Genomic DNA, 27,775 nt, shown 5'->3' on the forward strand with positions numbered 1-27,775 from the left:
TCCAAAGCCTCGGGGCAGCAACAGAGAAGGCCCGTCCCTGAGTAGCCACCAGACGAGCTGGTGGCAAATGCAGACGGACCTCTCCTGATGATCTCAATGGGTGGTGCTAGAGACTTGACTTTATGCAATGGGGAGCCAATCCTAAATCCAGACAAAGTTTGCTGTAGAATTCAATTATTATCACCAAATTTCCAGGTTTTTCCAGAATTTGACAGCAAACAGTGATACAGATAGGTTTTATTCTGGAATTCTAAACCTGGAAAAGGGGAAAACAAATACAGGTCTCTAAAATTCAAAATCTTATTACAGCAGAGTATATCATCTTACTAGCAAGTCAGTCCTCTTCAGTTGTCAATTAAAGTGCCAGTCAAATACTGGTTACTATTTCAAAAACAGACCCAAAACAATGTTGATGCTTCTTCCCTAGCTGTTCACTCTAACTACACAAATCTGCAAGAATGAGGTTATTCTTTCTTTCAGGCAGCTCAAAACAGGACAGGAGTGTGAGGAGAACACCCTCTTAATGATCTGCATATTTGCAGTGAGCATTTAACTCTCAGAAGGTGCCCTTTGGACGTTACATTAGAAGTATGGAAAGAGAACGCTCAGATCAGTAGGTCCTGTTCCTTTGAGCAGTTGCTCCAACATCTTAAGCTCCTGCTAGTTTTTCAAAGTTCTACTGAAAGGACAATTCTTTCCCATCAGTCAGAGAATGAGTATGCAGTGTCTTCCCTGACACTAAGCCACCAAAGAAGCAGCACATGGAAACGAGCCCCTGTATGCATAGCCTTTAACATATAGCTAAGAGCAACCAAGATGGTGAGGGGACTGGAAAGATCCAAGTCCTACAAGGAAGAGTTGAGGGAGCTGGGTATGTTTAACCTGGAGAAGAGAAGACTAAGGGAGATATGATAACCATCTTCAGATATCTGAAAGGCTGTCACATAGAAAGAGGAGCGGACTTGTTCTCTGTTGTCCTGAGGGCAGAACTAGAACAAATGGGTTGAAATTGCAAAGAAGCAGATTTAGGCAAGACGTAAGAAAGAATTTCCTCTGGAACAGCGGAACAGACTGTCTCATGCAGTATAGTAGGCTCTCCACTGGAGATTTCAAGCAGACACTGGATGGCCATCTGTCAGGGGTGCTGTCAGAGATTCTTGCACTGAGCAGGAGTTTGGACTAGAAGATCTCCAAGATCCCTTCCAACTCTGAAATTCTAGGATTCTTTGTAGACTGTGTTGCACCAGGTTTGCAGGAGGAGCTACACAACCACCTTTTAAAGCAAAAAGCAGCATAATTTACTAAAGGCAAGAAAAAATTTGAGAAGTGAACTGTGCTTTCTGTTTAGATCCATTAAAAGCCAGGCTACACAGACTTTTAATCTATAGGAAGTGAAATAGTCACAATTAGGAAGTTATGCAATACATAAGCACTGGCAAGATCAGAAGCTGGTTTTGTGGTTGACTATTTCATGCCAGAACGTCTATGTTGGTCAAAGTCCGAAATAAAGATATTATGAAATTTATAAACTGACAAAGTGAAACATTAAGCTTACAGTGTTTAGATGCAAATGTCATTATCTCACTTTCTTGCTCACATGTAAAAACAGTTTTGGGAGGAACACAAAGATTTTAGTGCAACCCTGGCTATCATACAAGACAGAATATACAAATGCAGGGGGGGAAATACCCTCTTTTGAAAATTTCGTATAGGAAAAAATCTATGACAGAAAATAAAACACCAGCCAAATATTATTCAAGAATGATAACTGCCAAAGTATATTTCATAACTCAATTAACAAAACTTTCTAAAGATTACCAAATCTGCATCCAAATCTGCGATCCCACCATTATTTCTCACATAACGAATCCCTTATCTGTTTCCAATTCAACTTCCATTTTATGCACAATTGAACACAGTGAGATTTAAGTCTTGTAGCAATTCTGAATCTTTTTGTTAATTATATTAGATAGAGCTGCCTATCGGTTGCACTGTATTAGCAACACAATGAGCAGTTTAAGAAATGAGATCATCTAGAACAGGGGTTCTCAACGTTGGGTGCCCAGATGTTATTGGACTTCAACTCCCATAATCCCCAACCAAAGGCCACTGGGGCTGGGGATTGTGGGAGCTGAAGTCCAATAACATCTGGGGACCCAACACTGAGAATCCCTGATCTAGAAGATATCATATTTTGTAAAATGGGTAAGCAGAATACATCTGTTACTTTCTGGATACATACAAGAGTAGATGAAATATGAATAATGTCTTTCATTGTTACTACACTTCACCCTTTAAAAAATGACCTCCTGAACAATTATGATTGAAATTAGAGTTTTGATTATGAATTAATCAACTATAAATTTGGTGCTACCATGAAGGCATTTTGAAAAACAACAAAACCTTTATGGAGCAAATGGATAGAATTTTTGTTCTGGCACTTAGATATTTCAAATATACCTACAATTTGCATTGTAAATACTGTAAAAATAGAAGAGAGATTTTTTTAAAAAAATCAACAAAGTTTTTTGCAGCAACTGTTCAGATACAAATACAAAGGCTGGAATAATACAGTATGCCCTGATTCACAAAATCATTTGTATCTAGGTTTAAAGTTGGTAACTGACATTAGCATAACTGTAAACTGTGGGAATTTCAGACCCAACTCAGGACACAAATCAACACTGGTAGTCTAGGCATGGGCTCATACAGTCATGCTATTGTCGGCTACAGACTTTAAACCTTGATTCAAACTGTGTGAACCAGGCTTTCTTTTGTATTTCTTTCAAACGGAGTCTTAAATCATAAAAGCCATTTGCCAGAGACAGGATAAGTTAGAAGTTTGATCTAGTTCTCCTGAAAACCAAAAATATGTTTAGATGACCGGTGAGAACCCTGAAACATGTAAGGGTCCTCAGACCCAAATGCAGATAACTGAAATGCCAGGGATTAATTACTCAAATTGCACACATGTGCATTAAAGAAATGCACAGTACTGATAGTAGGCATAAATAAACCCTAGAAGCAGAAGAACAAGTCAACAAGGTTCAGGTCGTGGTATCATATACATGTGCATCTCCTATACACACACACTCTTCTTTCTTCTGCCTACATGTAATCAGTCAGGCCTGGTGGACAACTGGGAGAAAGTTGTCCAACAGGACAACCTCTGGGCTTTATACTAGACCAGAAAAACATCATTCTGTCCTTGTGACAGGTACACATGTTGGTGCACTGGAGGACCTGGATGAATATCCTTTGCTTTGAAGTTAAGCGTGGAATCCTTGAGCTTCCAATTCCAAGGGGAGAAGAAAGAAAACAGAACTTTCTGAAGTGACAGGATGGGGAAGGAGTAAAACAACCTGCCGTTAATGCAACCTTAAGTGGTGAAAGCAAAGTTGAAGGAATATTGGCACAAAAATAAAATTAAAAGGAACAAGAACTACCAAAGATCCAGGTTCAAATACGGAAAATTAAACAACCATACCTAAAGCACAGAAACCTAAAGAGCAGAGAGAAGGGAGAGCGGCAGGGTGCGGAGGTGGCGGGGAGGACTTGGGGCACCTCTCTAAAGAATTTAAGGGCATGGTTTACTGATCTACTGACATTGACTTATACAGGCATTCACAGGAAAATGGGGCAAGTGTAAGCCACTTTGGTATAACAAAAAAATTATGGAAGGAATAGCATACGTACAGATTTCCACAGGGCCTAAACCAACCCAATATGCAGTTAATTTTTTTAAAAACGTCATTTTCTATTTTAACAGCTCCATCCATAATTCACTTAAAAGCCAGATCATTTGAATTAATGCCCTTTTAAATATCAAGCCAAACACACATTTACTTGGACAAAATCCACATTTATGGAATTTACTTCCAACAAGCATGCTAAGGATAACTGTCTGATCCTCTCCTCCACTTTAGCTGCTGCTACAAAAAGAGAATTCCTCCACAATGGCTAAAGTAGTGCCTTGTGGAAGGAAAGTGAGGGCTATGTTTCTGATCTTTTAACTCTTAGAAGGCCACAGCTCTCTTGCTGCTACCTCCATCTGACCAATTTGAACTGTACTGTTGAGATAAGAGCCCCAAGAATGCACTTTGGAATTCATCTGCCTGCTTTTTCACTCCTCCCATACCTTCCAAAAGCACCTTCTCTGAATCTGCTTTTGCATCAGAAGCACCAATTATTTTTTTCTGCCATCACACAAAAACATCTGCTCTTAGTGAAGAAACAAGAGAACATAGTCCCCTGTGCAAGAAAATGAGATACCCCATTTCACTGGTATTGGAAGCCCACCATCCAATCTTACATAGGGTTCCGACCGCACCAAACCTAACCATGATTAATGTTAACCTGAGTTTCTGGAGCTAGTTAGCAAAAATCTGCTTTAAAAGAGAATTAAACTCTCTTTTTACATAGTCTCCTACCGGTATGTACTGTATTTACTAATGTAGAAGAAGCAGCTGGCACAGGTGCCAAATGGCTGCTGGCCATGCCCACAAGTGGCCATGCATTTGGCTTCATGGGAAATGGTCCCTATGTGAACAGGAATCCTGACTGTCCAGGGTTTATACCAATGCAAAGTACAGCATTGGGTCTCATGGAAGATGAAAAAGCAGCTTCTGGGAGTGTGCCCAGAGGACAAACTATTACTACTTATATATTGTTTTTCAATATATAGTGCATGCTGGTATCAGCCGTAGCTGGCAATGGCTCAGATTCTTCACCCCACCTCTTGCATGTTCAATGAACACATGAGGGGATTACATGAGGATGGCTACAGTTCGCATTAACCTTGGTTAATCCCCCAACTGGAGAAACCAAACTGGAGGAACCATGGTGCTCTATAGGCCAAGTAGACCAGTCACCACCTTGCAGATAAGTATCATATCATCAAAGCCAAGAAATGGGAGGATGGGGCCAGATGCTTTGGCAAGGGGGCTGCAAACTTAAGTCACTGCTAAACTAGAAGGGAAGGCAAAAACACTATGGTACATATGGCAACAGGGATAGGTTTTCTGATCCTGGGAGACCCAGAAATCTCATGAGGAGACAAAAAGAACATGAGTGGCCTGTACAGCTACATTTAAGACCAAGGAGGCAAATAGGATTCTCCTAGAACATGGCTGTGAGTCAAGATGCAGAGCATGTGAAGGAAAAGAAGCAGCTTCAGGATGCTGCTTAACCTCCCCACTTCTTTATGACTTCACACAACAACCTCAGGATGAGCCAGCCTTCTTCTCATATTACTTCCTCCTGTCACGGTTATTTTATTTTTATTTACATTTTATATCCCGCTCTTCCTCCAAGGAGCCCAGAGCGGCTTACTACATACTTAGGTTTCTCCTCACAGCAACCCTGTGAAGTAGGTTAGGCTGAGAGAGAAGTGACTGGCCCAGAGTCACCCAGCTAGTATCATGGACAACAACTCCCATAACCCCCAGCCACAGTGGCCATAAGCAGAGATTATGGGAGTTGTAGGCCAACATCTGCAGGAGGGCCGAAGTTGAGCAGCCCTGGTTAAGATCATCAAGGAAGGGGTAATGGGGGCATGGCAAAAGGGAGCAAACACATGATTTTGGATCTGCAGCTTGTTCAAGTATGCTGTAAACTAGGGATGTGCACGTTTGCATTCCATTCCAAGCTCAAAACAGAATGCAAATGCCCGGAATTTTCCATTGGAACAACCAGTCGAGCTGGTTATTCTGACAGAATGAGCTTTGAACACTCAAAAGTTCCTATCACCATTTTGGTCTCCAAAATGGTGCTCTGCTGGCCTCTGCACACACGTGGCAGCCATTTGCATGGTGTTGCTGACCATGCAAATGGCTGCCGCATGTGCGCAGAGGCAAGAAGAGTGACTTTTGGAGTCTGAAATGGAAATTGGAACACTCAGAACACCCTGACTCGGAATGAGGTCGTTCCATTCCAAGCTCGGAACAGGACCTTTATTTGAAAGGTGATCTGTTCCAAGCTTGGAACACTCAAAATGGCCAGTTTTGAGTCAGAACATTCCAAGCCCAGAAAGTTCTGCACATCTCTGCTGTAAACATTCACTGTGCTTTTTAAAAGGTTTAAACTGAAAAGCTGAAAATCAAAATTTAAAAAATACACTTTTCAATTAAAAGTGGAAATGCTCACTATATATACACTCCAAGTACTAGGACAAATTTTTAAAAGTTGATATTTTCTCAACACCAAGATCTAGAAAAAGGTCATTCAGCTTGAAGCTTTGTTATCTTTATGTACCAAGCTAAAAGTTTTCATTCAACTGATTTATCCACCCTGCTCTCACTGTCAAAACAGAATTGAAAGCAGCATTTATATTATTTATTTGTTTATTTGATTTATATACCGCCCTTCCAAAATGGCTCAGGGCGGTTTACAATTAAAACAATAAAAGCTAAAACAAGTTAAAAACAATATAGCCACAATTAACAATTTAAAAACATTTTAAAACAACAATTAAACAATTTACAGTAATTAAAAACCCCAAAATTGGGTTAGAATTTAAAAACCCTGGAAAGCCAAGCCAAAGAAATACGTTTTAAGGGCTCTCCTGAAGGCTAGTAGAGAATTCAAATTACGGATTTCCGCAGGGAGCGCATTCCACAGCCCCGGAGCAGCTACAGAGAAGGCCCACCTCTGAGTCGCCACCAGACGAGCTGGTGGCAACTGGAGACGAACCTCCTCAGATGACCTTAATGTGCGGTGGGGATCACGCAGAAGAAGGCGCTCTCTAAGGTAACTCGGACCTAAGCCGTTCAGGGCTTTAAAGGTAATCACCAGCACTTTGTATTTTGCCCGGAAACATATATGATGGAACGACTGCAAAAGAGATCAAGCAAGATAAGCAGTCAATGTTTGTAAAATGTGTTTCTATGGTTCGGTAGCATGCTCTCTGTAGAACTATCAGACTGGTAAATAATTACTGTTTCTTTGATCCATGGTACCAAGTTGAATGGCAAGCCACAGGGTGCTGGACACCTCTCTTAAAGAAAAATGTCACATTAGTCTTCTAAAAACCATCAAAATGCAGATATGTCAGATACAAAAAAGCCAGGTGCAAGAAATCTAGTCAACATGACATATGAACAGACAGAAGATGCACGTGCAAGAAATCTTTGTCAAAATGGACGTGCTTAATCCTTACAGGGTTCCATGCTTCCTTATGAGACATAGACATTTTAAAAACTGAGCCCAATTATGCTTACTCAGTAATTTAAAATAATATGGTGTGTCCAGAGGTAGAAAGATACAGGATCAGCAGCAGCCGTATTAATTATGCAGCCATTGGCAGAAGGCAAGGACCCTTAAGAAAAGAATTTCTAGATTTATAGATTCACATTTTAAATTTTTACAGATATGGATATGAAATAAAACCAATCATTTTAAAAAGACTTTTAAAGTATCTACAGTAAGTAGCTCATAAGTTTGGAGAATAAAGAATCCGTTAGTTTGACATCCCAATTCAACCTGAGTATATAAGAAAATTATTTTTCTTACTCTTGCCATTAAGTTCAAAGCAACTGTCTGGTTACCGGGAATATCGGTTTCCCCAGGAAATCCTCCCCTGCATTCACTCTTATCCCTATAGAAAGATGTTTCCTTCCAATGGAAAGAAGAAGAAGAAAAAGATAACACTGTTTACTTGCATGCAGCAGTGAGTAGATTTAAATACTAAAGATAGATTGACAAGGAAGGAAATATTAGACAGCCAACAAAAGCTCAAACAAAAACAAAACAAAAAAAAGACATCCACCATACTACTATGTGCAATAATAGTGCATGCTGTGCTGGAAAACTGCAGTGAATATGAAATCCCCAAAGCTCTTGCTGGAATAATGCCAAAGTAATAGATTTGCACATTCCAATGAAGACTCTGCAGTTTTGATATTGCAGTATTTTGCAGAAAAAACGCAAGTATGCATTTATGTGGGGTTGTTTAGTTTCCCTTCCTTGAACACAGAAGAGTGTGAACTCTGGAGTTGGTTCTATTTTCTAAAATAAATGTAGTTATTTCCCCCCATGCCCCCTGGGCCTAAAGCTATTGCAACAGCAACAAGTAGTTACAGGGTACACCAGTATTTTTCACTGCAAGGTCCAGGAGCCATCCACCCAGGAGTGCAGCTCCCTGTTTATCAGGCCCATGGAAAGTTTCAGCTGAAGTCAAATACCCCACACAGCTCCCCGGCACCGTGCATATGTGACCTTATCCACCGCACAGTGCTGCAGGGGAAGGTTAGAAGGAACTTAGAAGGTCTGCATGGGGTACTGGAAAGTGTAGTTCTTCCCAGCACTTTCTCCATAGAACTCCATCAGGAGAGCACTGGGGAAGAACTACACTTCTCAGCAGTCCATGCACACCTTCTGAGAGGGCATTAGAGCTAGACAGTCCATCCAACCCTCCCCAACCAGCTCTGGAAAAAACACAGCACTCACTGAAGTCAGCAGAGTGGGAAATGGCTTTTGCACTGAAAGCTTTCTGTCAAAATGACCCCACTTGAAAAATAATAACAATCACTAGGCCACACTTTATTGTAAGCAGCACTCCTTATTTTACAAGGGTTCATCTTTAAGCATGAGCATCCTATAAAACACAGTATATATCCTGTGAGAGAATTTCAAAGCAACCTTAGTTGTGGGAGATTTGATCTGGCAATCTAATAATATTAGCTCTCAATACATTTACCTCAAATCCACAGCCACACAGTACAGAATTATTTAATGGCACTCCTGCTTATTACTAACAGGGCTTATTTATTCACTTACCCTGAGAAGTATACCCTTCAAACAACCAAACATAAAATTAACAGCCCAGCCAGCGGAGCATAGTGAATAGCCACCTAATGCAGACTCTTCAAAACAGCCTGTGTGTGAGCCACTTGTGCCTCAACTTCTGAGTTCTGAACTCCCACACTGCATAAAAACAAATTCATCAGTGCCAACTGCTCTGATACACCACTCACCTGAAATTCCTAAGGCTGCTGTACGTCTATTGACTCAAGGCTAATATTAAGAAGGAATTAAACTAGCACAGCAAAAACGAGTCAAAATGAAACAGGAGTGTTAGGAACCAGTTTTGTAGTTACATACATATGTGACTGTTTTTGTTCCTATTCCTCCTCAGTATGCAAGAGCATGGAGATCTGATTTCAAATGCCATTACCAGGGAAATCTCAGACATTCCCATTGCCTGGGCCCTAAATATGTAATGTTGAAATTAAGGAACAGAGTTATTTGCAATCCTATGGGAGGCGGTCACCTAGACGTTTTGGAGCACCTAAAAAACTGGCAACTGGAAATTTGAAATCATTTTCCAGCCCTGCCGTCTGTGACAAACTTAAACAAAATTCCACACCTCACACTTTAGTGAGCTTGGTCAGACCAGAAGGAACTGTTGGGTGTATCCCCTATGAGGCCCTAAACTCTGTTCTCTCAAAACATTTGCCCCTTGAGCAGTTCATACATGTTCACCTTTCTATTTATGCAATACACTCACATATACTGTATTAATTCAGTGTATAGTTAATGTCCACGTTGACTCCACTTCAATATTGTTCTTTACTATTTGTTTCATGAAATAGTAAAATTCTGTACTATTTCATTTAGTAAAGGTAAAGTGTGCCTTCGAATCAGTGTTGACTCCTGGCGACCACAGAGCCCTGTGGTACTAAAGTATTAAATGAAACAGTACTATTAGAAGTTGTTCCCATGACAAGTTAGGGCGGTGAGTGGGGGGGAAATGGGGGGGGGAGTTGAACTCACGTTCCTCCCAGATGAGCTCTTGACTGTTGCTGGGAGCACGATCCGCAATTTGTGGTGCAGCGTGGAGCTCTGGAGTCCCAGCCTCTGGATATCCCACAACGCACCGCATGACATGTGCGATGCATTGGGGGATCCCCCCCACCCCCGCGCCAGGAGATGGGCACTCTAAATGCCAGTCTCTGTTCACTGGGGCTACATTCAGCCCCAGAGGACACACACGATCCCGAAGCCTGGGTTAAGGGATTGCTCAAGCCCTTAATCCTAGCTAAGAGCCAGGTTAAAAAGCTGGGCTAGGTGGCGCTTCCCCACTGGGATCAGGCACGATCGCGGTGGTTCTCACATGAAGCCTGACCCAGGCTGGGCTCCCTTAGCTTGGGCTAGGGTGCGCATGAGCACAGCCTCTTAATTTCACAGCTTTTCCTACCACAAAATCCTGTAACCCTGTGCATGGCCACCTCAACAAAATCACATTTGTATCCAGTCTCTCTACCAAGGAGTTCATGACCCAAGGAGATGGCATTCTTTCTCATAAGACCAAACCTGTGGGATTCCGGCAGATTCTGTCCAGAGTGTGGGTTAGTTCAGATTATACTTTTAAACGTGTTTAGTAAACAGGAGAACCCTGTGATTAACACGGTTCTCCTGTGTCTGTGGGGGTTTTTTTATACCCACTTGGAAGAAACATACAGATGAACAGACCAATGTGGGTAGAGTGTACTCTTCCAATCACATGTTTAGAATCCTACTGTACCTTTATTTCAGATGCAGGCCTATCACTCCCCTCTCATATGGTTAGCAGGCGTCCTTTGTTGTATTTCCTGCTTCAAACACAGTACCTTCCCATAGATATAAATACATAAAATGACAGAGTCATGAACAGTGATTAGCTGTTGAGATGCAATTCTTTTCCAAGGCAGAACAGAGAGCTTTGGCTCCTTTCTCTTCTATGGAGACATGCTGACCTGCCTGCTAGCTTGAAGGACACAAATTAAATGGGCATGTTTGGAGTGCTCAGGGTGCACCCCAGGTATATATAATAGTAAAAAGAACTTCTATATATGGTAGTATATATACTATATTCAGTGTTTCCTCTAAGGTGTGCACGCGTGCGCACACTCACAAGTTTTTTGATGTCCACTCAGTTAATTTTAGATCCTGCTCAGGTTGAATCAGAAAGGCCCCATTCTGAGCACACATACGGTCTTGATACTGCCGCTCAGAACAAAATTCATTCCGCAAACAGATGGAAAAAAATAGAGAGAACATCAGTAGTATTTATGACTATATATACAGTAGTAAAAATATAGCAGTAGTAAAAGGGCTTGCAGTTTGCAAACATTCTTCCAAATATCAACCTCTTATCTCTCTGTGACTCTAACATTTCCTATCTCTATGAGGTTTCATTGACCATGCTTCTCAATGGGAGGGTTTCCCTGTATTTTCTGGGATGTTAATGCATTTTTGTGGGGTGTGGGGGTTTTTTGTTTTTGTTTTTTGGTAGTTTGAGCAAGGTCTGGAACCAACCTGCAAAAACTAGATAGATGTTTCTAATTTTTGTATGTTGGTCTGGGAGTTTCATGTCAGCCAGTGAGTGAGTGAGAGTCAGTCACATTAGATAATAACGCACAATATAGTGCTCCCCAACTGGATGTGTGTGTGTCCTTTTATAGGAAATGATCAGTTTCCAAGCCCACAACCCCAGGTTTCTGCTGGAGAATAAAAATACACAGTTTTGCAGCTGTAAGTGGGTGCTGGAAGGTAGGGAAGAGAAGGCAAGGGACCAGAGGTAACCCCTATGCCTTAATGGACCTGCCTAATGGTCTGGCTTCCCCCACCCTACACCACCCCGGGATCTCTCCTCTTTTTTTAATTTATTCATTCATTTGATTTATATACCACCCTTCCTTAAGTGTTACATTAAAATCAAACATACATAACCATTAAAATCAAAAACCATTTAAAAGAAGATTAACATTAAAAAGAAAAACTAGATATCATTAAAAGCCAGGTTAAAGAGATGTGTCTTTAAGAGTAGGGATGTGCATGAACGAGGTGTGTGCACTGGTTCGGTGCCATGGGGAGGGCAGTGGGATCTTTTCTTTTTCTTTCTTTCTTTCTTTTTTAAAAGGAGGACAACAAGTCCTTACCTGCTCTTCACTGCCACATGCATCTTCCTGCTGCCACAGTGCTGCTCCAAAAAAACCATGTGCAGTGCCAGCACACGGGTTCTTGGGGGCAGAGTTGTTGTGGTTGGAAGATGCATGTGACAGTGAAGAGAAGAAAGGGCTTGCTCTCCTCTTTTTAAAAAGATCCTGGTCTCCACTCGTCACTCCTCTCCCCGCGGCGAGGAAATAAGTGAAAATTATCAGGGGCGGAGCCCTCATTGTGTGAATGGTTCAAAGAACCCAGGCCACCAATGGAAAGGGCCGCCGAAGCCCATGGGGGGCATTGCTCGGGCTCCGGAAAAGCCCCGAGTGAACTCCCCCCCCCCAAGCCCAGGCTCCAGAGAGCCTCAAGCAAGCCCCGTGTCATTTCAAGCAGCGTGTCGTTTCAAGCAGCGCTTGCTGCCTGACATCTATTTCCTTTTCTCTCCCTTGCTGGAGGAAGAGAAAGGGAAATAAAAGGCTGTCAGACAGCAACCACTGCCTGTAAAGGACAGGGGAGAGCTCGCTTAGGGCTCTCCAGAGCCTGGGAGTGGGGAGTTCGCTCAGGGCATTTCCGGAGCTTGAGCCACGCCTCATGTGTGTGTAGCCACATATACGGGATGTTGCTGGAGGGGCCACCAGGCAGGGCCAGACCCAGGCCGCCATTCGGCTGGCTCCGTGCGTGATTATTATTTAAAATATTTATACCCCGCCCCTCCAGTACACTACTGCTCGGGGCAGCTCACAACATTTATAAAATTTTACATTATAAAATATAAAATCAAACTAATAAAACTAAGTTAAACATCCAAGCTAAAACTTGTAACCAGCAAGCTTACTGTGTAAGTAGCACTTATTCCAACTATGTCAGTTAGTGTGGCAGAGATTAAAATAACTATCTTACAACTCTCCACCTCAGTCAGGGGGGCAGGGGGAATTGCCAAAACTAAGTCCCAACTACAATGATGATCCAATCCTGGATGATCCAATCCTGGGGTCTGTCCTGTTTATAATAAAAACTCAATGGTCGGGCGGGGGAACCCAATTCAGATGATCATCTAATCACATTATAGTGACTACCCCACATTCTAAATCCTACATTACATCTTGTATTTAAATCCAGGGTAGAGAATGTATGGTTTTCCATTCAGATGATCATTTGTACATGGGTAGAGAAATCTAAGCATTATCATCTGTACTGGCCCTGTGACTGACTCAATGCCAAAAGCTTCATAGCTAACCAGGAAACTTCACTTTCCTAGCCCATCTGTTTCCTAGCCCACTTAAAACAGTTCTACCCTACTTCTCCTGAGATAAACACACAACAGTTCAAAGGATCTTTTTTAAAAAGACAAAAAGAACAGCACAATATTGGCAGTTAAGTATCCATCTCCTCATGCCAACAAAAGCCATGATTGTTTTTTGTTATGTTTTAGCTTTATGGGCATCATGCACTATGTTGTAGCTTTATAGTCCAGTTATGACATATGGAGTATTAAAATAATTTTTATTTGTTCTGTTTTGCACAAAGATAGTTACGTGAAGTCAGAATAGAGATAAACCTAAAGCAGAAATACTCTCAGACTCGACACCCTCCCCGCTTTTTTGGGGGAGGGGGAGATTCTGTACTCATCACAGCTATAAGAAAATCCCTCTTGCTTTTCTGACCCCAATTCCTCCACGGCAGAAACATTTTTCTAAAGGTTTGTTTCTCCCTGTACCTGACCTTATTATGCATAAAATCAGCACAACTGTTTTGTCATGGGCAGCTGAGCTCCCTGCCTTGGACATCAATACAATCACGTCACTCCAGCAGCACTTGTGGGAGCTCACGTCCACACTCTAGCAACAAAGCCACTATTGCTGTGGAGTTTTAAAAACGGATGCTTTCCTTTTCAGAGGACCTTCAGACATCTGTTTCAGACACTGCCACAGCTAGCGTAATTCCAGTCTTTCCACTTTAGAATCCTGCCAGTCAGTGAAGCAAAGGAAACATTTGCCTCTTTCCTTAGTGCTCACCCGTAGTCCTAAACCCAACATATAGACACCTGATTAGGACTGCCAAGGGAAAGCTCACACGTACTCAAACAGAGAAAAATGTACATCTGAAACACACGAAGCTGCTTTATGCCAATCCATCAAGTTAATCTAGCTGAGTATTGTCTATTCAAATTGGATGTAGTTCTCCAAATTCTTGGTCAGAGGACCTAGGATTCTTTAACTGGATTGAAACTGGGACCTTCCAGACCACACCAAGGCAGAGCCTTCTCCACCAAGCAACATTCCCATTGTTTAATCTGTTCTGTTATGCTTCCACTTTGGCTGAACAGGAAGAATGATCAGATAAGAAATATTTTCTGCTTTTAAAAATGACTTATAAGTGACTTTGTGAGCAGTGTGGCAACCTAACACTCGCAAAAGTCAGGACTCCTCATATGGCACAGATATCAGCCCTACTCATGTTAGGTTCAAAACACTTACATCTGTGTACAGATCTGTACGCACAGAACGATTTACACATTATGTTCAATGCATATACAGCAGTACATTTCTTAACTGTAGCCTGCATTTGAGGGGGCCTATAACCAGGTTCATTTTCAAAATTGACACATTCACACATGTACATGCCCATATGCATGCACATCATGAGGCTGTTCTCAAGAACAGCCCAGACAGGGCCTGGTTGCCAATGAGAACGACTGGGATTCGTAAGGATCCCAACAGTGCCCTGGCACCAAACCCAGAGCTGAAGCCTAGCTCTTAGCTGAGGTTAAGGGTGCAAATGCGCCCTTAACCTGGTTCCCAGGATCCTGGGTTAGGACTGTGGTTCCTGGTTCCCAGGACCATGGCTACTTGATGGATAGAGGACACCTACATGCTTATCCATCCTGCCTTGGGAGGAGACTTCAGTGAGAAGATGACAACTTTCACATTTCAGCTAATGCCAAGGGCCTACTCACACAACATAAATTTAATCATAGCATCGTAAGAACAGCCCTACTGGATCAGAAACAAGGCCTATCTAGTCCAACATCCTGTTTCACACAGTGGCTTACCAGATGCCTCTGAGAAGCTCACAGACAAGAGGTGAGAGCATGTCCTCTCTCTTGCTGTTGCTCCCCTGCAACTGGTATTTAGAGGCATCTTGCCTTTGGGGCTGGAGGTGGCCTATAGCCACCAAACTAGTAGCCATTGATAGATCTGTCATCCATGAATTTGTCTAAGCCCTTTTTAAAGCCATCCAAGCTAGTGGCCATCACCACATCCCATGGCAGAAAATTCCATAGATTAATTAAAAAATATATCCTTTTGTTGGTCCTAAATTTCCTGGCCTTCAGTTTCATGGGATGATCCCTGGTTCTAGTGTTGTGAAAGGGAGGGGGGAAAATCTGCCCACTCTCTCTACTCCATGCTTAACTTTATACACCTCTATCATCTCTCCCAATAAAGAAGGTGTTCTAGGAACATAGGAAGCTGCCATATACTGAGTCAGACCATTGGTCCACCTAGCTCAGTATTGTCTTCACAGACTGGCAGCGGTTTCTCCAAGGTTGCAGGCAGGAATCTCTCTCAGCCCTATCTTGGAGAAGCCAGGGAGGGAACTTGGAACCTTCTGCTCTTCCCAGAGCGGCTTCATCCCCTGAGGGGAATATCTTGCAGTGCTCACACTTCTAGTCTCCCTTTCATATGCAACCAGGGCAGACCCTGCTTAGCTAAGGGGACAAGTCATGCTTGCTACCACAAGACCAGCTCTCCTCTCCTCTAGGCCCCTCATCATCTTGTTTGCCCTCTTTTGCACCTTTTCAAGTTCTACAATGTACTTCTTAAGATACGATGACCAGAACAGTACACAGTACTCCAAATGTGGCTGCACCATAGATTAGTATAAGGGCATTATAATATTAGCAGTTTTATTTTCAATCCCCTTCCTTATGTTCCTTTGCATGGACTTTGGCTTTTTCACAGCTGCTGCACACTGAGTAGACACTTTCAATGAGCTGTCCATCACAACCCCAAGATCTCTCTCCTGGTCAGTCACTGACAGCTCAGACCCCATCAGTGTATATGTGAAGCTGGGTTGCTTTGCCCCAAAATGCATCCACTTGCTAACATTGAACCACATTTGCCATTTTGTCAGCCAATCACACAGTTTGGAGAGATCCTTTTGGAGCTCCTCACAATCTCTTTTGGATTTCACGACCCTGAATAATTGTGTCATCTTCCAATCTGGCCACTTCGCTGCTTACCCTGACTTCTAGATCATTTATGAACAAGTTAAAGAGCACTAGTCCCAGTACAGATCCCTGGGGTACCCCACTTCTTACTTCCCTCCATTGTGAAAACTGTCCATTTATTCCTACCCTCTGTTTCCTGTCCTTCAACGAGTTACCAACCCCTTACATCAACAGGATTTAAAAACTCCTAAATTTGGCTGGATCGCATTCAAGTCTTCCACTGAGCCTGCACATATTCTTTTGCATTTATTGCTCTGTACATGGAAAAGGAAACAAGAAAATGACAATTCTGTATATTTAAACTTGGCTATAAAGAGATATCCTGTTTTTAATGAGGTAGGAACTATTTTTCTATCTTCCACCAAGTGTTACTTCACAAAAGTAACATTTTAAAATTGTACTGGAATTATCCTTTTCCTGTTTAGGAAAAACAAAAGCTAATTTCCAAACAAAAGTTGACGCTATTCAGATGTTTAATTTCTTTTTTCCACTTTGACTCCCTGATGTTTGACTTCTTAGGTGGGTTCAAAATTTAAAGCAAAACCCCCTAACAATAAGATGCAGTTTTTTAAAAATTATGTTTATTCAATTCCCTTGAAACAATTACATTTATTTAATTTTCCATGAGCTCTCTATCTGCTGTTTCTAATAGCTGATGTAGCAAAAAGAAGAGTAAATCTATTTGCATGCTGGTGCTGGAAGTCAACTCCTCTGTCATTGAAAAAAGCAAGATCTCAAAAGTCAACATGTTTTTTTAACTCTATGGACACAATTGCTTATACAGAGGGGGTGGGGAGACAAACCACAGTGTATATAGTTCAATAGTGTTGAACTATTTTTCATAGCTGGTTCACTATTAAACTTGATCTCAGACCAAACCAAATAATTATGAAAGCGGCCCAACATTTGACATTTCATAAATACACCCACAGCAAAAATAACTTGTAGAGGCTCAATGTGAGAACTGTTAGGCTGCCAATTTCTCCAGAACACAATTTGAGAACAGCTGTACTGTTTAAAAAGGATGACCAAGGCAGGCTAGAAAGCTAATCTAATGACACAATCGTCAGCCACTGCAACATTTTGGACCATTGCTTATAGATACACACAACAATCATTTTGTTGGCCTTATATAGCTAAATGCCACTTAAAACTAAAGTCATGATGGAAAAACAAAGTGCCTTCTGAAACAGTGACCAACTCCTTCAGATTGCCAACATTTAAGGAAGCCTTTATTAAAAAAAAGTAACTACGTCACCAAAGCAGTTACAAAATTACTGCATTGTCCCAATGGTCAGCCAGCAGTGGATTATATTTCCCCCCAAATTGGACTGACTACCTTCATAAGCAGGCACAGTCCTTCCTTGGAGGCTGAAATGCTGCTCATGTGGCTAATCAATCAGGCCACTGTACCTTTTATAGCAAGACTGGCAAAGGAGCTTGCTTAATGAAAAACAGAAGGCAGCACAAGTTGCAGTGGGGCTTCACACAGCACATTAAGCAAGAGGTGACTTTTGGCAATTTATCTCTACAGAAGAGCAACATCTACTCAATGACTGACATCCTGACTAAAGCTGTGTGCTCCTAACTGCATGCATGCATTAGTCCTCACACTGCCAAAGTATGGGCACGCTTGGGCAAGAGCACGACTATTCTGAGCATTCTCCCCATGCTCTGGAAGCACTCCGTTCCAGCAGAAAGATGTCCTTGACCCTCAGAGCATTTCCGGAGCATGGGGAGAGCACTGGAAATAACAGCGCTCTTGCACAAGAACACCCACATAGTGGAAGTGCAGGGCTAACACCATGAGTGTGCAGTTAGAAGCATTCACACACTGTTAGGATATCAGTCCATGTTAGGATATCACTTCACTCTGGAAACACCAGCTGCTCTCCAGTTTGATACTTCAAAGGCATCTATCTGCTGAAGAGCAATCATAAAGATCCTACTAACATGGCTGCTCTCTTTATGGATTTCACTCATAAAGTAACGGTAAAAGTCACCTAACAATGAAAAGAAGCTGCCATTCAAATCCATATACGATTTTGCATATGACACAAAGGGCAGTCAGTGCTTGTATCACTTGTTTTTTAAACTGGCTTTCAAAATAAAAACATTTTCAACCAGTAGTTCTGGCTGTAGCCACCTAATGGCACAGTGGGGAAGTAACCTGCCTAGAGAGCAGGAGGCTGTTGGTTCGAATCCCAGCTAGTGTGTTTCCCAGAATATGGGGAACTCCTATATCGGGCAGCAGCAATATAGGAAGGTACTGAAAGGCATCATCTCATACTGTGTGGAAGTTGGCATTGGTAATCTCCTCCTGTATTCCACCAAAGAAAACCACATGGCTCTGTGGTCGCCAGGAGTCGACACTGACTCGACGGCCCAACTTTAATTTACTTTAGTTCTGGCTGTGCCAAGTGCTTGGCATTCTGCCACCATGTAGAAAAGTAGACCAAAATACCCATGTAGCAGCCATAAATCACAGAACAGGATACACTGAAAAAGGTATCCACAAAGTCCTTACCCTGAAAGTGAACTCCAGAGCACAGGACTAAATGGCTCGCAATATGACCAGACAATCAGCATCAAAGCCTGATATCCAAGAGCCAATTCAAACAAAGTACCTGAGATTGTTTGAGAATACCCTGTTTGAGAATCCTGGAGATGCAATGCTCATATCAGAAAGAAAGGTAGACAAGAATTCTTGCTGTACATGTTTAGGGAGATTTTGATGTGGGGATAGTTTCAGAACTATATCCCCACAGAAGTGAGCTGTCAATAGTCTTGCAAGGACTGTACCTTCTCCCACGTCACCAGGTCTGATAAAAATTATTTTTAAAAAATCATTTTTGTTTAAATCTGATTTTTAAAAATTTAAATTGATTTTTAAAACACAGTTCATAAAAAACCTAGTCAAAGATATCATGATTATCATAATTATATTCGATGAACATGTTAACAGCAGTATGGAGTAGATCTGAGGAAGAAAGAGAAGTCTAGATATAAATGCATGGGAGTGGGAGGGGAATAGAAAGTGAAACCAAAAGTGAACAGAACATATTCATGCAGTCCTGAGGAAATTTCCCCCCAAGTGTATCCTCTCTTGTAGAAGGGAAACACTTATCATGGGGCAGCAGGCCATACAAAAGAGACCAGGTCTGGGAATATTTTAGTGAAGTTCCTGTATCTGTGGGGAAGAAAGACATGCGTGCAAAATGCAAACAATGCAACAATGAAATGCAAGGCCTGTTTGCCTGAATGAAACAGCATTAAGAGAAGTGCATACCTACGTTCTAAAAATGAAATGTAATACATTTATCTCTAAATATGTATTAAGGTTATAGAAGACAACAAAAATGCACTTTTATAGAAAATGATAATTACTGTAAATAGAATCTTCCTGACCTAGTAATTTAAATTGTGATTTACATCATTAAAATTGAGTCCTTCTGTGAAGCTATTTATATCGTTATTTAAATCAAATTGATTTAAATCAAATCAGCCCTGCACATCACTACTACAATGATGTGGCTGCCACCAAAAAAATGAACTTTGATATGTCTATGGTCAATGCTACAATGGGTAAGGTATGCAAGTAGCCACCAATAATCAACCTGGTCTACTGATCTAACTAGGGGCACTGGCATGAAAGACTATGATGGTATTCAGGCGATTCATGTGGTTCCTATTTTATACATTACTGTGTCAATGTGAAACTTTAACCACATGGAGGTTGTGTTTGGTGTCAGCTATGCTGTAGTGCTAACAGATGAAAACAAGCCTCTGAGTAAAGGCAATTGTTTTTGGCCATCAAAAACTGACTTCTCACGAAGGAAGAATCTTGAGATAGTACAATTACAACTAGTGGTCTAGTTACAGTTGTAATTACAATTGAACCAAGTCAAATCTATCTAAAATACTATTTAAAGTCCATTCACTGTTGTGCAATATGGTTTGAGTACTGTTCTCCTAGAGCTGGGAAAGTGGACAGTGCTTCAAAGATACACATCCCTTGCAAAACTTGATCAGAATGTATTAGTGGTCAACCCCATTTTGGAGTGGTCAGCTCTATTACAATGCTTGGGTGTTCATTCTATAAGTCTCTTTCCACCTTCACAAAATTATCCCCCCACCCCACCCCCACACAGAATCTTCCTGTACCACAGCTGAGGCAAGTAGACAGACAAGTCAAGTTTAGCTGCCTATAATTCTTTCTGCAAAACTTATTTCTTTGATTCTGACTATTAAAGACAGACTATAACTCATCAATAATTTACCAAAAAAATATTACTATGGTAATGGCTAAATTACACTGCCAAAATACTAAATGTCTGACTAGTGCTTAAGAATTCAAGGGGAGGATCTATTTTAAAAATAAACAGTGGGTATGCGGCAGGGGACTGCCAGAACCTTGCAATAATCCCAAAAGGACACACTCTCGAAAAAACACTATCTGGCCACATTCCTTCCATACTATTTTACAGCCAGGAAGCTCTAAAAGTGATAAACCTAGCAACAACTGAAAAGAGAAAACACAAAATGCTGTTTTCTCCCTGGAACTCCTTCACTTAAGCAGCAGCTGGTACAACCCACGCTGTCTGTCAAAATAACTCATCCCCTAAACTCACTTCAGCCATTTTTATTTTATTTTTTTGCTTGCGATTATTCAATATAGCAAGGGGTGTGTGTGTTAACAATGATGAATATTATAAGCCACTCACAGCTGAGAGAGGCAGGGGAGAAGAGCCTGATGCACCTACAGCTGAAACTAAGTCAGTGGCCTGATCCAAAGCAGCACAATTTAAAAAGCACAGAGTGGGCTGACTAAAACGGATGGACTTCCACTTTCAAATGTAACTTTACCTCATGTAGCGTTTAGGTGCAAAAGTGGGTGCCTGTAATGGAAGTGAGCATAGCAACAATAAGTTTAGTCTCATTACTGACTTGTCATTAAATGCAGATGACTGTATATGACTAAAAGTGCAACAAGCTGAGTGATACTACAGTTAAGCTTGCAATAATACTGCTTTGAGAATAGGGGTTGTTCCCTCTCCTAAATTTTATTATTTGTAAGGGTTGAATGGATCCCTCACTCACAAGCAGCAAGACACGTCAATGCACACAAAAATGAGATATCATGCAACAAAGAGGTCAAAAGGTCAGATGTTTTCTTGATCAAAAATACTTGAGATCTTCCCAAACATGCATGTTATCTCTCTACTCTAGCATGGTCCACTTATCTCATTGTCTTTGAAATATAAGAGTATAGAGCAGGAAATACATTCCACAATTGTCTACTAACCAACATGTGTTTACAACTCTTGCATTACTGAAAATGCAAGAGGAACATAGGAAGCTGCCATATACTGAGTCAAACCATAGGTCCATCTAGCTCAGTATTGTCAATGTCTACACAGACTGGCAGCGGCTTCTCCAAGGTTGCAGGCAGGAAACTCTCTCAGCCTATCTTGGAGATGCCAGGGAGGGAACTTGAAACCTTCTGCTCTTCCCAGAGAGGCTCCATCCCCTAAGGGGAATCTCTTACAGTGCTCACACATCAAATCTCCCTTTCATATGCAAGCAGGGCAGACCCTGCTTAGCTAAGGGAACAAGTCATGCTTGCTACCACAAGACCAGCTCTCTCTGAATTACTTCATCCAATAAGTGCATGTAATGATTGACTGTAGTGAACACAAGCGGCATTTCACCGCAACACAAAAGGGAAGCTTGCCAACACAAGCAATTGCATACCAAATTGTCAAATTTGAAATCCTGGCCACACAACATCATCTGATTTCACTCCGTCTTTCTGAGCAAGCAGCAGTGGTGGCAGAAAAGAGTCTGGCTGCCTGACAGCAGGCAGTTGTTTTGGATGATAGCTCCTCACCACCAAGCCCCAATCTGTGACCAGCAGCACAGCAGTGGAAGAAAGGCCCATTGACACTTGTGTTAGTGGTAAGCCTCCATTCAGTACAGCTGCAGCAACAGGCACAAGGAAGTGTCTGACCATATTGAATGTATGTTCCTAAGTTTGGGGACCAGGGATTGACTGGGACTTCTGCTGGTGTACCGATCACCTTGCTGCCCAATGGGAGTCCCTAACTTTGCTGACGGACTTGGTTTTGGGTTTGGCATTGGAGTCTCCCCGGCTTGTGGTGCTGGGGGATTTAATCTTCACTTTGGGACCGATTTGCCTGGGACGGCTCAGGAGTTCATAGTGGCCATGACAAATATGGGCCTATTCCAAAGGGTCTTAGGACCGACGCACATTGCAGGTCACATGCTTGATCTGGTCTTTCACTCTGATCAGAGTGCTGTTCCGTGGGTGGGGACTCCTGTGATTTCCCCATTGTCATGGATGGACCACCATCTGATTAAGGTTGGACTCACAGTCACACCCTACCTTCGCCGTGGCGAGGAACCTATTAGAATGGTCCACCTGAGAAGGTTATTGAATCCAACAGGGTTCCAGGAAGCCGTGGAGGGATTTAGTGTTGGCTCTGCTGGTGACCCTGTTGATGCACTGGTGGAGAACTGGAACAGCAAGCTCATCAGGGCAGCAGACAAGATCACACCTAAGCGTCCTCTCCGACCCACTTCAAAAATTGGCCCCTTGGTATACAGAAGAACTACGGGGGCTGAAGCAGCGAGGTAGATGGCTGGGACGCAAGTGGAGGAAGACTCGACTCGAATCCGACAGATTACAACATAGAGCATATTTGAAGATCTATGCTCTGGCAAAACAGGCAACAAAGAAGCGATTCTTTTCTGCCTGTATTGAGTACGCAAGTTCACGTCCAGTGGATTTGTTCAGGGTTGTGAGAGGGCTAGTGAGTGCCTCTCCTCCCTTGAATCAGAAATTGAAACGATCTATTACCCACTGTGGTGTGTTTAACAATTTTTGTAGATAAAATCTCTCGTATTTGGGCCGATTTGGATTTAGACCCCACAATTACTGCAGTGCCTGAATCGGAGGTGTCTAGCGACTCATCTTATGTGGTTAGGCTGCATCAGTTTCAGTTTGTGATTCCAGAGGATGTGGACAAGCTGCTTGGAGCGATGCGGCCTACCACCTGTTCTCCTGACCCTTACCCGGCATGGCTAATACTATCTGGAAGGGAGGTTGTTGTAGGCCTGATAGAGATAATATATTCTTCTCTGAGGGAGGGCAGAATGCCTCCTTGCCTTAAGAAGGAAATTATTAGACAACTTCTGAAGAAGCCTGCCTTGGATTCCTCAGAGTTGAGAAACTATAGGCCTGTCTCTAACCTTCCATGATTGCACAAGGTAACAGAGGGTGGTGGCCTCTCAACTCCAGGCAGTCTTGGATGAAACTGATTATCTATACCCATTTCAGACCAGTTTTCAGGTGGGCTATGGGATGGAGACTGCCTTGGTCAGCTTGATGGATGATCTCCAATTGGGAATTGTCAGAGGAGGTGTGACTCTGTTGGTCCTTTTGGACGTTTCGGCAGCTTTCAATATCGACCATAGGATCCTTCTGGAGCATCTGAGGGGGTTGGGGGTGGGAGGCACTGCTTTGCAGTGGTTCCACTCTTACCTCTCAGGCAGATTCCAGATGGTGTCCCTTGGGGACTGTTCTTCAAAAACTGAACTTTGGTATGGTGTCCCTCAGGGCTCCATATTGTCTCCGATGTTGTTTAACATCTACATGAAACTGCTGGGAGTGATCATCAGGAGATTTGGTGAGGGGTGTTATCAGTATGCTGATGACACCCAAATCTTTTTCTCCATGTCAACATCATCAGGACAAGGCATAACTTCCCTAAACGCCTGCCTGGAGACAGTGATGGGTAGGATGAGAGGTAACAGGCTGAATCCAGATAAGATGGAGGTACTTATTGTGTGGGGTCCCAACTCGGGAAATGATTTTGATCTACCAGTTCTGGATGAGGTCACACTTCCGCAGAAGGAACAGGTACACAGTCTGAGGGTGCTTCTGGACACAAAACTCTCCCTGGTGTCCCAGGTTGAGGCAGTGGCCAGAGGTGCCTTTTAACAGCTTCAGCTGATATGCCAGATGTGTCCATTTCTTGAGATAAATGACCTGAAATAAGAGCCTCCCCTTCTCTTAGCATTTTTAAAAAGGCAGTCAAGACGCATTTGTTCACCCAGGCATTTAATTAGATATTGTTTTAATTGTATTTTAATAGTTTTAACTTTTTAAATTTTAATTGTTGAAATGTTTTAATCTTTTTATTGGCTGTTGGTTTTTTTGTAAACCACCCAGAGAACTTGCGTTTTGGGCGGTATAAAAATATGTTAAATAAATAAATAAATAAATAATCAAGTCTGAGGCTGGTTGCTGTATCCATTGTCATTAGTTCAGTCTTCTTTACCTTTAATCGTAGTCCCACTTTTTCATTGTGCTCCTTGACTTTCATTACTAGAGCTTGCAGATCATCCGCATTCTCAGCTATCAGAGTGGTGTCATCAGTGTAGCGCTTGTTGTTTCTTCCTCCAGCTTTAAAATACGCTCATCTTCTTCCAATCCAACTTCTCTCCATATACGTTGAGCAGATAAATTGAATAAATAAGGAGAAAATATACAGCCTTGCCTTACTCCTTTGTCGATCTGGAACCAGTCTGTTTCACCATGTTCTGTCTGGACTGTGGCTTCCTGTTTCGTGTATAGGTTTCTCATGAGAACAATGAGATGTTCTGGGACACCCATTTTCCTAAGGATACAACTTGACATGGCTGACACAATCGAAAGCTATTCTATAGTCCATAAAGCACATATTGACTTCTTCTTGGTATTCTTTGGTTTTCTCAATTATCCAGCGTATGTCAGCAATGACGTCTCTTGTTCCTCGGCCTTTTCTGAAACCAGCTAGAACATCTGGTATTTCCCTTTCCATGTAGGGCTCTAATCTACATTGGATGATCCTGAGAATTATTTTGCTAGCATGTGAAATTAAGGATACTGTGCGATGGTTTGCACAATCTGTTAAGTCTCCTTTCTGTGATATGGGTATGTAGATTGACCTCTTCCAATCTGTTGGCCACAGATTTTTTTATTATACAGCATAGTAATGTCTGTATAAAAATGTGAGATTTTTTTTAAAAAACACTTATATCCCACCATTATAAGCCCCAAACATGGTCATAAAATCTGAACCAGCCAGCCATTCAACCAACTAGGAGGTAAGCATCACCATCTTCCCAAATTTTATGTCGCTCTATTGAGAAAAGACAGAAGAGACATCTAAGGAGCTGGTTTTTGCATGCAAGAATCCTACCTTGGGACAAGAGTAGCTTCTCATCCTTCCTTTCTTTCCTTGTCCTTTAAAATGTATCCAGAAATTCAGGTTCATAGATGAGAACATGCTTATGTTATTTGGAAACAGTTATTCAAATATTTTGCTTTTAGGCTTTGAAATCCATATTACAAGAGCTGGCACACATTACAGCACATGTCAAGTGGCCCGACTACTGGGAAGAGTCAGTCTTTTCCTTGACAAATACAGCTGCAGGCTTTCCTGCTGTGGATATGTATGGACCAACTGAGCCACCATAACAAACCTGGCCACACAGCTAAATTGATCTTTGTTCAGAGGTCAACTTGCTAGTTTGCCAAGCCTCTTTTGTGTCTGGAGAAGCCACTGAACATTAAAGTCAGTTACATGCTTACTCTAGTGTAAGTCCTACTGTTAATAGGGGAAGAGGAAAGTATTAAAAATAACCTTATAAAAATAGGGGTGGGTGAGGGATGTGAAGAACAGGTTGCTTACCCGTAATGATGTTTCTCCGAGTGGTCTTCTGTGCATTCACATGTATAGGATTTGTGTCTGTGCAGAGACCAGCCTCGGAACTTTATAGAGATTGATTTGTGGCAGTATCTCGGCCCTCTTTTGGATCCATCCTGTGGCTGTCTCGCTCTCTCTCCTCAGAGCCACTGCCACAGTACTGCGATAAGGAGAAAGAGTGTGTGAATACACAGAAGACCACTCAAAGAAACATCACGACAGGCAAGCAATCTGTTCTTCGTGGTCTCTGTATCACACATATGGGAGATAGCAAGAGTCTAACCTGGAGAAGTTGAGGTGGACAGCCTTATCTAATTGTAACTGCAGTGCCAAGAATTGAGGAACCAAACAAGGCATCATTTCTCACCCTCAAGTCTAAGTCATATTGCCAGATGAAGGTGGTGGTGTGGGACCAGGTAGTGGCTTTGCAGATCACGTCCAGAGGGATTCTGGCAAGAAAAGCAGAGGAGGTCGCTATGTATCTTGTGGAATGAACATGTACTGAAGCAGATAAGGGTCTTTTAGCAAACCGATAACACAGTTTGATGGTTGAACATATCCCAGAAAATAGCCTTTGGAGGAGGTCTGTAGGCTTTTGTTTGGCTCCCCATAACAGATGAAAAGGGCATTCGGCCTTCTAAAGTCCCTCGTTCAATGGACGTAAAAGGCTAAGGTCCTGCAGACATCTAGGATATGCCACTTCTACTTCTCCCCAGAATGGAGGGCAGGGAATAGAGCTGGAAGGGAAATTTCTTGAGAGAGGTGGAACTGCGAGATTACTTTAGATAAGGTTATGTCTCGTGTCAGAGATACTTCATCCTTGTGGAAGTATAGGAAAGGTGGGTCTGCACAGAGGGCTCTAAGCTCACTTGCTTGGCAGGCCGAATTCACAGCCTCCAGGAAGGCCATTTTAAAAAGGTAAGTAGAAGTAAGTCTGTAGTGGCCATGGGTTCAAAAGGCTTACTGGTTGATACATCAAGAACTAAGGATAGGTCCCAAGTGGGTGCTAACTTGGGAGTTGGAGGAAACAAATGATCCAACCTTTTTAAAAACTTTTTTTACAACAGGAATCTTGAAAAAGGAACAGTAGCACGATGCAACGAGATGACCATAAAGTGCAATTTCAAGGAGGTGATCGACAAATCTCATTGCTTTAGCTCAAGCAGGTAAGTCAGGATGTCATGTTTGTATTCGTCTACTGAGGAGTGCTGAGGGTCTATGTGGAGATTCTTGGCATAATCCACAAACCACTTCCATTCTGCTCTGTAAGTTCAGTGTGTGGCAAGCTTCAATGTGCTATGGAAAACCATGTAAATTGTTAACGTGGGCTGTGTGAAATCTGATGCCACGCGGTTAGAGACAGTACAGAGAGGTTAGGGTGCATGGTGTCCAACCCCGGGAGTAGTAGTAGGACTAGTTGATGGGCAAGATGGAGGTAGGTTCCTTCTGCCAATATCATGAGGGTGGCAAACCCAAGTGTGACCAGAATACAATGTGGATGGTCGGTCTGGATTCTCTGAAAGACCAGAGGAATCGGGGGAATGGGGAAAAGGCCTAAATGTATTCCCCTGACCAGTCTGATAGAAGAGTGCCTCCTTCAGAGCTTGGACCTACAGCGGCACAAATGAAGAAGCATTGGCAGTGGCAGTTGTGATCAATGGTTGGTGGGCCCCATGGAAAAGGGGGAGGACAACATCTGGGTGTAACTTCTACTTGTTAGAAGTATACTTCCGTCTGCTGAGGGAATCGGCCAGGGAGTTCTCCTTCCCCGGTATATCGGTCACTTTCAGGAAGATGCTGCTGGTTATGCACCAATCCCAGTGGTCTACAGTTAATTGGCGGAGTATTCTGG

At 42.3% G+C, this 27,775-nt stretch overlaps 1 protein-coding gene across 12 annotated transcripts in view; it reads right to left on the bottom strand.

Moving 5' to 3' along the window:
* Positions 1–27,775, bottom strand: part of INPP5A (inositol polyphosphate-5-phosphatase A) — a 402,494-nt gene that overhangs the window by 332,535 nt on the left and 42,184 nt on the right. For 5 of the 12 annotated variants that reach the window (XM_053307913.1, XM_053307908.1, XM_053307904.1 and 2 more), the window contains exons 1-2: positions 8,776–8,823; positions 7,510–7,611 (exon numbers count right to left, since the gene is read on the bottom strand). The exons of 5 other annotated variants lie outside the window; for them this stretch is intronic. In XM_053307913.1, the coding sequence (XP_053163888.1) occupies positions 7,510–7,611; positions 8,776–8,808 (135 nt within the window). In that variant the 5' untranslated portion in view covers positions 8,809–8,823. Of the gene's footprint in view, positions 1–7,509; positions 7,612–8,775; positions 8,824–10,522; positions 10,614–27,775 lie in introns of those variants that run through there. 2 more of the 12 variants (XM_053307917.1, XM_053307911.1) reach the window with 2 other exon arrangements.

The sequence above is a fragment of the Hemicordylus capensis genome, chromosome 3 (assembly GCF_027244095.1).
Source record: "Hemicordylus capensis ecotype Gifberg chromosome 3, rHemCap1.1.pri, whole genome shotgun sequence".
Lineage (NCBI taxonomy): Eukaryota > Metazoa > Chordata > Lepidosauria > Squamata > Cordylidae > Hemicordylus > Hemicordylus capensis.